This window comes from Ceratotherium simum, chromosome 2, assembly GCF_057802395.1.
Source record: "Ceratotherium simum simum isolate JZ-2026a chromosome 2, ASM5780239v1, whole genome shotgun sequence".
NCBI classification, from domain to species: domain Eukaryota; kingdom Metazoa; phylum Chordata; class Mammalia; order Perissodactyla; family Rhinocerotidae; genus Ceratotherium; species Ceratotherium simum.
The window spans coordinates 12752888-12765404 of NC_141901.1; the positions used below are offsets into that span (position 1 = coordinate 12752888).

Sequence of the window (12517 nt, forward strand, 5' to 3'; positions counted from 1 at the left end):
AGGCTATCCTCATATGTTAAGTATTAATAATATGATTAAATGTTCCATGAAAGCAGAATCTTGTCTTATTAATTTTCTATCTCCTTAGTAGCTAAAAAAAAATACCTGAAGCCTGACAGATACTGTTAAATGAAAGAATCAATGTCCAAATGAATGAATGAATCAATGATTCTTTTAAATCAATGATAGGTCAATAATGCTTTTAAAAAGCTTTTTTAGTTTCTAAAAATGTACTGCAAGAGTTGAAAGTAAGTATATGAAGAAATCTTATTATTACATGACAGTCACAATTTTAGAGGTGGAAGTCCCCAACCAACCTTCCCTGCCAATAAACCCACTGCCAGCTGCGAGATGGTGTTGCTGAAGCCAAGGTTAGCAGGTGGGTGTAGCCGAGCTGAACAGAATCTGAGCTTTTGGGGTTAGCTGCCTGGTGCAGTCACAGGAAGAAAGATCCATATCCCACCTTGGTTATGGGTCCTAGTGCTCACAGAATTATTAGTTTTGAAGTAACAATGGAAAAGTCTCAGATGATTGTCAGCAGACACAAGTTGACAAAACAGTGAAAGGTGGTAGAATGACATGTAACAAATACATATTGAGCACTCATTATGGGCCAGAATATGAGCTGGGTGCTTCTTAGAGCATAGTCTAGACTCTGTCAACTGCATCAATCCAAATCCTGGCTCTGCAACATAACAGTTCTTTAACTTTAGGTAAGCTACTTAGCTTGTCTGGCCCTCAGTCCCTTCATCTGTAAAATGGGATAATAACAAACCCTACCTTGTGGCATTGGGATAAGAATAAAAACCAAAAGCTAATATATATTGAAAGTACTTAGAGCAGTGTCTGGCACATAGTAAGCACAAAATAAGACTGCAATGATGATGATGATGATGATATCTTTCAATGCTCCTAACATCTCTACAAGTTAGACTGTAGTATGCCTGTCATATTGAGCAAGTGAATCATGGAATCCTGGCTTCTCAGCCTCTACTAAAGGAAGTGGGTCTGAGCTGTGTCTGGAGCAAGAGTGGTCATTTTCTGTGCCACCTAAGCCAACCTCCCCATAACCACAGCCAACAGGAGAAGGTTAGGGTTACATCCACCTATGGGATAACTCGATAGGAAAAGGTCTGAACAAACAGGAACAACGGTAACTAGATAGTCCATCTGCTTGTCTCCCTAAGGAGTTAGAATAAGGGGGAAAGCAGGGATTCTCGCAGCCATAGGAACAAAGTTGGAAACATTGTAAAGCTGAGAGAAGCCAGGAGGGGTCATAAGCGAGGTGACCTGAAGAGTAAATGGATAGTACACACGTATAAAACCATTAAATTGGGGGAAAGATTTACCGAGTAGACTGGACAAAGCAGCTAATTCATGGCAACAGGAGCAATAGAAACAGGTGCAAAAGAGCCAAACCACGAACGGCAGAGCCTCGAGGCTGACAAGGTGACTTGGATCCTGCACAACCTTCCAGCTCCAGGCTTTGTGAAATTCTGCTTTTTGGATTTTTTTTAAATCAGAAGATGCTTGTCTCCCTTACCTTCACATAATTTCTATAGTAAAACTCCATTATGGAGAAGTCCTGAGTGTATCTCTGGTCTTTTGAAAACTAAAAAGCCTAACCAATGCACCCATTTCACAGACAAGGTAATGAAGCTTCCAAAGAGGTCAGCAGATCACCTAAGGCGGTAAAGCCAGGATTTGAAGTCCATCTTCCAACTCTAAACCCAGTATTTCTTTCCACTACACTCCAGCTCCCACTCCACAGGAATACAGGAGGGTAGCAAGCAAGACGTAATAGCTGAGCAATTGAAATGGCTAACGGACTCACATGTACCTGCACTTAACGTATCTTGGCAAAAGGTGCACAGCCAAACCATAGTGCCAGGTGGGGGAGGTTTGCAAGCCAACCTTCCCTTGGCACTTGGAATAGCCCCCAAATGGACCCTGGCATCTCCAGTCTTTTGCACATCAGCCTGTCAGAGACAACCCAAGAGCAAAGAGGTTTTGTTTTTAGGTATCTTGTTGATTACGTTAGAAACCACCCACCATTTTCTCAACAGGAGGCCAAGTACACATTGATGGCTTTGACAGGTGAGCAGTATGGCCAGTAAGTCAGTCCAGCCCCATATGGATGGCTTAAATTGCTAGAAAAGTTCCTTGGACTGAATCAGGACCTGTCTGTACCTTTCAACTTATTACTCTAGTTCTGTCTTTTGTGGTAACACAAGTCATGTCTAAACTCCTCTATTTGTTTCTTAAAGATCAGAGCGATAGGCCTTGATAAATTAGAGCATCCTCAGTTGAACTAAACAAATAATATCAATTGACAATAAAGATGCAAAAGTGACCCTGATTAACAAATTAATGAATTTGCTAATGAATTTTTGTAAGAGATTTGCTGAAGGTAAAAGGTGCTGACAGAAGAAGCATCTAGCCCTCTCTCCTGTTCCCACGGACACTTAATAAGTACTGGATGATCCTGGTGGCACATAGCAATGACCATACTTGGAACTCTTCTTCTCTGCTCTACAAGAGGCAGAGCTTTAGGAGTGAAATGAAGACAGCTTCAAGCCAAGTAACACATGATGCTTAGGCAGCTGAACTGAACTTGAGCAAGGACGCTCGAGTAAGAGTAGGTAAGTGCGAAGATGGGTCCTCTGGCACCAAGTTGTCTGCAGTCCTGGAAACACAATCCTAGAGCTCCTATGGGTGTGTTCTGTGGGCTTTGTACTAACTCAGCCCCAAGTGTTACTTCCCCAGAATGGAACTCCCCTTCTATTTCCTGGACTCTGGGACTCTACAATAGCACCTGGGGCCTCTTTGTCCTCTAGCCTTGTCCTCTACACTGCTTCTCCCAAAAGAAAACTCTGTGTCTTGGGCTCACCTGGGGCTCTCAGAAACAAGGAGCCTGCAGACACATGAGGAGCCAGTGGTCAAAGGCCAGAGGAACCTGCAGACAGTGGCGAACGGGCTCCACATAGCTGGGGCTAGTGGTCCTGAGCAGGACCCAGGCTTGATTGATGGGTTTTATTCACAAAATCCTCAGGGGGATAGACAAATGCTCAAAGATTATCTTTTTCCACAATTGTGAATTGTGCCTAAGAAGGTTGAACTACGAAAGATATTATCTACCAGTGGGAGATATCACTACAAAATATATATATCAAACCAAAGCATTTTTGAAAGGCTACTTGCTGTGAAAAATGTACTTAACCAACCTATATGCATATAGGAAGTCTATTAACACTGCCATCTTTAATTACAAAGATGAAATATATAGATAATACATTAAAATTCTATTACACACCATTAAATTCTTTTGCATACTTTAAGAAGAAAAAATGTAGATCATGTGGCAGATTAGCAAAAGTACAATATGGAAATTTAAACCCATACAGAGTCTGAATTTTTAATATAAAGTTATATTAGAACCTGATCTTCTATGGAGTAAATAATTTACTTATAACTGAAGAATTCCTTGACTTCTGGTTTAAACTCACACATCAATTTTCATTTGATGATTTTGCTTTCACTTGTTTAAGAGTTTGCCAGAGTACCCTTGTGTACTTTTGTAGTTTTAAATGTCAATTATCTTGCAAAATTCGAAATAAATCTCTTTAGCCAAGTTGGAATCATGCAGGAGGTTAAAAAACATTGTTTGACTCTCAAAGCAATAATATAAGATTTCAGGAGGGAAATCCAATTATTCTATGCAAGGAAGAAATAGAACTTCTTTGGAAAAAATAATTCAAAAATTTTAGGGTGTGATTGAAAAATAAGAAAAGCAAAAGGTCTTTCAAAGTTTTAAATCGCCAAAGTTTAAATTCCCAGCTGAGGTATTGGTTTTCTGCAAGACCACAATTTTGCTGATAGTATATTTACATTGTGCAAGAGAGGACTTACAAATTCTCATCCATACAATGTCATAAGGATACAAAAAAGGTTTTTCTTTGCATCTCATTCTCTCATTACTTACATTTTGTGTTTAAAACAAAAACATAGTAAATGCAAAATATAAAAATAAACAGTGGTCCCAGCATTGAGGCAATATGGATGAGGAAAGTGTAAACACAAAATGAGAGAAATGTAAACTTTAAAGTTTTCACAGAACCATTAATTCCCTCTGCACATATTGGAAATATTTAGGATTATCAGTTAAGCTTTTAGATATACATTTTCTTAACAAGAGAGAAAAGGTTGGGTGTATTCATGTTTCGATAATAACTTTAACTTTTCTTTCTTTTGAATTATGCTATTTGGATCCAAACTGAAAATTGCACCCATATTGATCGTTATAGTTAATGAAAAATAGCCCCACTATTATTATTTCATAACTAACAGGGTTTGGGTAACAAGATTTCATTTAAGTGCATTTCGCTGCCCAACACTGTTACTAGTCAAAGGATTTTGCTATCTTCTGACATTTATAATGCTGTCATTCCAGATGCCTCAAATGGTTGCCTGTTTTACCTCCAGAGGACGTGGTATAAAGTGTATCAAATAAAGTCTACCAATCCCTGAATCTCTTAAGAAGAAGCTATCAGAGACTCTAGGAACAACATCTTCAAATAAGATATCCTCAGGCTTGATTTCTAAGCTGAGGGCAGACACGCAACTTCAGACTTTGAAACGGTTTCTAGAATAGAATGTTAAGAAGAGGCAGGGTGTGCAGGTGTGTGGCATGGAATGGGAATGGAGGAAGATGAGATGGCAAGCTGGGCTGCCGGAGACTCCATTGCCCAAACCGTCTTTAACAAGATGAGAGGGAGTATTTATATCTTCAGTTCACCCTGGGATCCCTGTTCTCCTGCAGAAATCAAAGGCCTTCCTGAATTTTTCATGGAGATGTGGGTCCATCCACATCCAAGAGGCCAAGTAAGAGATAAACACAAGACTCGTCCACCCTCAGCCTTTGCCCATGCCCTTTTAACCTCTGCCTCCTCCAGCCTAGTTGAAAATAACATAGAATAAACTAAAATAAAGCTGAAGGAATCATCTCTTCCATTTTATTTGGAAAACAGAACATCATCATTGGTAATCTGCCAAGGGTGACCAGTAGCATATGAAGGAAAGATCTCAGAGATAGGTTTAAGGCTGATTCTTGTTCTCTCTCCATTTCAACATCCACTGTCTATTAATCCCTGCCCAGGGGGTCTCCAAAAAAAAAGCATTAGTGATGTAGGGCTTCTCACAGAGGTTGCTCTATTTTAAGAGCACAACCAATTTCCTCAAATCCTTTGGCATCCTTGATCAGCATATTTCTATCTTCACTGCCACCTACCTGCACAAACATGTACAACACTCTTGCGCACACATATACACACACACACATTCTCTAGAGAACTTATTGGAGCACCTCATTCTGATGAGAGAAGGTGGCATCCTTGGTACACTGAAGATATGATGTAGCAACTAGGACAAGCTTTAGCCGTCTTTTCATGGATCCTCACACTATTCCCCCAGCCCCCGTTAAACACACCTCTGACACACTGCCTGTCTTAACCTCTTGTATTCAAGGTCTTTCTGTCAGACACAACCACGCCCAATATTAGTCTTTGGGAATCTCTATCTACTTTTCTTCACCCTAAATGTTTCTTTGGTGTGACAATGACTGGCTCTTTGAAATGGTTTTGGAGCAAAAGAAACAAAACAAAACAAATCCACCCATGACCATAAGTGCTTCCCACACTGATGGGAGGATGTTGGTGGCTGGTGGAAATTCCACCATTGTGCCCTTCTTGTCAATCAGACCATATCATAAATGTGAAGACAATGTGGCCTCTACATCTGTCACTCCAGTCAATGCCAGGGCTGATGTGGCTGACCTGCCTGGTCTCACTACTCTCTGGAAATTACAAGCTACATTGAAGAAGACAGCCTTCCCTGAGAGAGGAAACACTGGTCTTCGATTAAAGATGTACAAGTACTATAACTCCCATGTTAAAAAACCTCAATTGATTTGTAAATGTGAGGCACAGCAATCTCATTTTCCTGCTCGCCTTCCGGCATATCTGGAGACTGAGGTTTACCATTCGTGATTCAAGGACTCTTTTCTTGATCATATAGTTTAAATAGAGTAGTTTGTGTATATACAGGTAATCTATCAAGCCAGTTATTCATGGGGACACTGGTTGAGGAAGAAATGGAAGGCTTACATTCTGAGATTTTATCAGAGATTTTATGGGGAGATTTTTCATGCCAAATATTTGGATAATGGAAATTTTTGTATATCTAAAATATGTCCAATTTCTAACAATCTGATACACAAAATTAAACAGCATGTAGTGATGGTACCAAAGTAATAGATGAATTAAAGTTTAGACAAGACCTAGACTGGTTCTCTGTTGAGTTTCCTAACAGTGAAATAGCCCAGGCCCTCCCATACCTGTGGCCTACGGATAATCAGTCAAGTCTCAACCTGCTCTCAGGCTACCCTAGGAGCAGATGATGTTGGTTTTACCAACACAATACCAACACATAAAATACCAAGTGAAACAGGTATTTTCTATTCCTACTTGGAAATTCATTCATTTCACAAATAATGATTAAGCATTAACTAAGTGAACACATTATTCTAGGTGCTGAGGATACATCAGTGAACAGAACAACATCAAACAAAACCCTTGCCCGCCACTATAGCACTTACTTTCTAAAACACAGTTCCTAGAATTTTAGGACAAATATAATTTTCTTGAGGTCTCAAATTTCTGAATAAGAGAAAGGATGCTGATGATGAGCTTTCTGAGCTGGGCTAGAGGGAGTACCTATTGACATGCTCTTTATTGTAAGAGGAGAGAAAGCCAGGATGCTGACTTTCTCCTGGCTGGGAGAAGAGAGAAGAGGGCTTGGTAGCAGCAAGCAGCTTGGCAATTCAGTCATTAAGCAAACATTTATGGAGCAATTATTATAAGATATTCTGATTTACTAGTTGAATAATTCCTTTCTAAGACAATCCACTACCCTTATCTGATATGCCTCTCGTTTATAAAAGTTACTCCACGTCTAGGCATGTTCCCAGAGAGAACAGTTGGATAATGGTGCTGTAGAAATAATCACAACTTTTACTGATACCACAGGTGGAGGCATTTCTCATAAACGGGGAAGTTACTTATTAACATAATCAATGATCATTATGGAGCTGGTGGGTCTTATAGAGCTATGTCTATGGCACCAAGACTCTTAATGTCAAGGTAACATAAGCTACGGGCTGAGAGGCTAAGGCCACGCTGCTCTTACCATGACTGAGATGTGGAGGATCCTCAGCTCCTCTTCTGCTGACTCATGCTGGGGTTCCTCAGTGGGGTCTTGTCCGGGGAGGCTCGGGGCGCCATCCTGGTGATGGATGTGAAAAAGCAAAGTGCCATTCTCCAGCCACTGCTGCCTCCAGCGCACCAGAGGGATGTCCTCCGTGTTCCCTGAGATCTCTAGAGGACCAATACCAAAAGCACAGGTCAGAATTACAACTGGACCAGTCTGAATCTTCTGTTTCATCTTCTTCCTAGACGCTGGTTCCAATTGGCCAGTGTTAACGTGAAGACAACAAAGAGTTCCAACGATAGTTAGGTCAGGCTTACTGCTGCTCCAAATCTCAAGGAAGGGAAGAGATCCTGAGAAGAAGAGAATTATCCCCTCTAGGTCTTTGCACCATAATCTAGAGAGCCAGGCTCTCACCCATTGAGAAAAATATCAAGGTGAAAATTCAAGTTCTTTCCCATATTTCTCTGATCAATAGCATCCTTTACCCAGCACAGTTTGAATACCCCGATAACCCCTGGGGTAAATATAAGGTTGTTTGCCTCTTGTACATTTGAAAGTGTGAGTCTCCTAGCAATTACTCCTAGACACCAGTGAATCTACCAAGGAAAGAGTTGGTAATTACTGTGCATAGAACTGGCACTTACAGAACAGTCCTGGAAGGTTACTGCAGAGCAACTATGGCTGACAGGTTATTTCTAAAACCACAATCATTTGCTGCATAGTCCACTGGAGATGTTTGATTCTTGCTGTGGCAGGTAAAGTAATGTTTTAATTCCCTTTAATTTTTCTCTTCATTTTTCCAGAGCAGAGGTGGTGTATGTGGAGAGGGAGGTGAAGAAGGGGGCCCTTATCACAGACACAAGCACTCACCTGCTCTCAGGGCCCTAGATCGAGGCACTGGACTAGCAATAACAAATTAATAACAAAATATCAAAAACCTACTGTGTGCTATGCACTGTAGGTGCTGGCCCATGTTGCAGAAGTATACTGTTATGTGTCCCTCTCTCTAATATTCCTAAGCAATATCATACCAAAGCTTTGAGATATTCCACAGTAGAGAGACCTGATTAACACAGCTTTCCTGAACTTCATTGGCCCCAAAACCATTTTTTTTCCTTAACAACTATTACTACCCTCAGGAACTAATATTTTGCTGAACACTTTGGCAAGGCATTGCTTTATAAAATTTCGTCTTTTTTCAAAGGCATGGCTTCTTTTCTCAAAATTTATCACCTTTGGCCAAAAAAATAATAATTCCATACACACAAAAAAGATTTAATAAGACACATTTAGAATAGTATTCTCATCAAGTACCACAATCATAAAGAGGAAAGCAATTTTAAATATTTATGGAGTTTATAAATATATTTCACTATTTGTGGGAGGGCACAAATGATGTTCTGCTTTATTTATTTACTTATATATTTATTCATTAATTTAACAGACAGACATTGGGGATGTATTATGCACCAGGCACTGTTCTAGGCACTAAGGTACAAACCTAAATGAGGCCTCAACAAGTTCTCCAAAGCAACCCACTGTGAATGAATGTGGTAAGTGTCACACCAAGTACATAACCAAGTTTTGTGGGAATATAGAAGAAGGAAAGAGTAATCTTGGGTAGAGGGTGGAAGAGGGGAGGAAAGCAGCCTTCTCAGAAGAAGATGATAATGGTGTTGAGTCTTGAAGTGTGAGTGGATTTCCTTTTAATGGGCAGAGATTGGGGAGAGGACATTCAGACACTGATAGGAAAAGAAGAATGATAAGGAGGAGGAAGAATATTGGCTGGTCCTCTCAGGGCAGGTCAGTGAGAAGGATTTGTGTGAGCCATGGGTCATGAGCCTGCCCTAAAAGACCCTGCTATGATTCCTTCTCTCCTTCCATCCTACAGACCAGGGAGCAGGGTAAACTTGGGAGTGTGAGGGAGGACAAGAGGGCAGCAAAGACAAGGTGATCAGAGTCCCCTTCATCCCAGCCCCTCTCCCTAATCACCCAGAGGACTTAGTCATCCCGCTGGGCTGACAAGCTGTGTGTGCTCTGGGAAGTGATGGGCACAAGCATCCAGGAAGCTGCAGTGGGCAGAGGGTGTGAGAAAGGAAGATTGCCTGCATCCCGTTCCTGGTTTTCCCACAGGCACCGCCCCATTTGTTAAGTGAGGCAATGTCATAGGCTTCCTGAGTTCACCTTTCCTCTAAGGAGCCTTTCCAGATTTCCCCATGAAGAGAAACCCTTGGGTACACCTCCGAGGGTGCCCCCTTTGACAAGCAGCAGCCATGTGACACTTCACCACAAGCCCTCCAATCACAGGCCCCACTCCATGGCACTTACCCTTTCTAACCTCTCATCAAGCCTTCACATCAAAGCTCCGGGAGGAGTCCTCCAGGGAAACACATCCTCCTCTCCCAAGTCCCTTTCCTGCCACTGCACAGAAACCAAACTCCCGCCCCTTCTCACCATAGACATAAAACTCACAAGCAGCAACAGCTTCTAACAGCACCTAATGGCATAATTAAATCACCCAGGGCAACACAGTCCAGCCTCCTGCCTGCACCCGCTCTAACTCAGCCTGGGCTTTATCCCACACAGGCCGCGTGCCACTTCAGTCCTGCCGGTAACCGTTCAGGAGGAATCTAGCACCTCATACCTCTAAAGCACTTAACAAACCAGATTTTCATTTCCTAGGAGATCCTCATCAAGTAGGTCAGGCTCATTACCTCTGTTTTAACTGTGGAAGCAAAGACAAATAAATATGGGGACGAAGCTCACCCCAGCCTGACACAGAACAGGGACTAAGATGGATGAACTTCCATCAGATCCCTTCCGCCTCCAACATGCACCCCAGATGACCTGACCTTCAAACACACACATTGTGAGGAAGCCCTTGAGTAGGAAGTCCATATTGTCTTGTAGGAGTTTTTGAGCTGCAGTATTTTAATTTTTCGCGCAAGGTCTTAGTATTCCGTGACTTCTTTTAAAATTGAGATATAATTCACATACCATAAAATTTACACTTTCAAAGTATACAATTCAGTGGTTTTTAAAATATTCACAAAGTTATGCAACCATCACCACTCTAATTCCAGAACATTCTCGTCAGCCCCAAAAGTTCCTGTACCCACTAGCAGTCCAAGACTTTTTTTGATAAGGAAGGTGCTCTGCTCCAGGGTTCTAGCAGTGATGGTACCGAGGAAAGAACAGGTACAGTGGGAATATTGACAAAATGTTCCCATGGAGAGGTGGCTGAGAGCACAGAATCTCTGACCTTGGCTTCCAGGACGGCCCTCTGAATCTCTCTGCAGGTTTTTCATGCCCATCCCCATTGACGGTGATATCCTGATTCTGCTCAGATCAGCATCATCATAGAGGCAAAGGGAGAAAGAACGAGGGAACTATGCCTGCCAGTGAAGGTGCCTGTTGTGTTTTAGATTGAAAATAATTATGGTATGATAGCTTCTTCCTTGGCTTTTTTCCCCTCTCCTGGCAGGATCTGACATGGGAGAGCTAAAATACTAAACCAGGAACTTATTTACTTATGCTATATCTGGCCTCGGTCAACTAATAAAAAAAACCACACAGGGCACAGTAAATGTCTTGTGAATTTCATCGCAATGGGGCTGAGATCAGAGCTTGGAACATCAATGTAATCATGGTGGTCTGGATGTCAGCAGAATGTCTCAAGGAGAGGAAATGCTCAGAAATCGCTTTACCAATGCAAGCCTGCCCTGAGACTCCCAAGGAACGAATATGGGAGGTGATAGAATAGTTACTAGTCCAAGGTTTCCTGAGGGCTGTGGATGAGGCTCACGCAGAGCCTTTGTCACTGTGTATTGAACAAAACAAGTGCCAACAGGAGCCTACACAGTCATCGCAAGTTCCACAGGTGGCTGGAGCACCACAGCCACCAGCTCACTGGGGGACTGAGAGCTGCCCTGACTTTTAGCGTGTCCATTCTTCCCCTCCACAAACCTCACATCTCTCAGCACCTCTCCAAATTCTGGAACTGCCTGGGATACACAGAAACCAGGGTGCCATTTATTCTTGTATACAACACACATTGTTGGAGCACACTGTATTTGCCACCTTCAGCAAATTGTGCTACATGATCCCCACTCTCAAGGAGCTTTGATGTAGTAAGAAACTGAGGACAGGGCCGGCCCCGTGGCTTAGCAGTTAAGTGTGTGCGCTCCGCTGCTGGCGGCCCAGGTTCGGATCCCGGGCGCGCACCGACGCACCGCTTCTCCGGCCATGCTGAGGCTGCGTCCCACGTACAGCAACTAGAAGGATGTGCAACTATCACATACAACTATCTACTGGGGCTTTGGGGATAAAAAGGAGGAGGATTGGCAGTGGATGTTAGCTCAGAGCCGGTCTTCCTCAGCAAAAAGAGGAGGATTAGCACGGATGTTAGCTCAGGGCTGATCTTCCTCACAAAAAAAAAAAAAAAAAAGAAAAAGAAACTGAGGACATGGCCATGAAGACATACTCTAAGCAGTCCCAGCAGTGCTGAGTGAGAGGCTGGAACTTGGCTGGGCGTCAACCGTGGGAAGGGATAAAATGGGAAGAAATGTTGGGAGGCAATTCCAGATGAAGGGAACAGTGTGTGTGAAGGAACAGCAGAATGATGCATGTTTGCAGAACTGCAGGAGGTCTGGTTACACTGCAGAGTGGAGGATATGAAGAGGAGGAGTGGAGGACGGAGGCTAAAAATCTAGATTGATGTCAGCAGTGAATGCCAGGTTAAGGAGTTTAGAGTCAATGGAAAGTCACTCATGGTTTTCTTAGGTAGAAGAGCAAATGAAGCCACGATTTCAAAAGATCAAGAAGATCCACAAAGAGAGTAGCAGACAGAGTAGACTCAATCACAGTCTCACTATAACTCTGATCCTATATTCTGCAGTGACCAAAACACTGAACTGGCATTCAGGAGACTTGGGTCTGGAGTAACCTGGAATGACACACCTAGCTTTGAGTTTTCTCAACTGTACAAGGAAGAGCTGTATAGATGAATTTCAAGATCCTTTCATATCTTGACATTTCACAATTCTAAGTGCTGTGCTTCACAGGACCACCTTGAAAGATGATAATTTCAATGTTCCAAGCAATGTCTAATCTTCTCTCAAGTCTAACCTGCACTCCACCTCTCCTTTCCCTCTGAGCACTGGGTGGACAGGTTTGGGATGATTTGATCAGGGGCTTTAAGAGCCAGGCCCATCTTCAGACTGGACCTCAGGCTGAGGTCCAGTGAGGTCCATGA

At 42.4% G+C, this 12517-nt stretch overlaps 1 protein-coding gene across 2 annotated transcripts in view; it reads right to left on the reverse strand.

Moving 5' to 3' along the window:
• Positions 1 to 12517, reverse strand: part of ASTN1 (astrotactin 1) — a 308295-nt gene that overhangs the window by 183912 nt on the left and 111866 nt on the right. For both annotated transcript variants that reach the window (XM_087438277.1, XM_004425007.3), the window contains exon 2: positions 7243 to 7430. In XM_087438277.1, coding sequence (XP_087294403.1) covers positions 7243 to 7430 — 188 coding nt within the window. The remainder of the gene's footprint in view (positions 1 to 7242; positions 7431 to 12517) is intronic.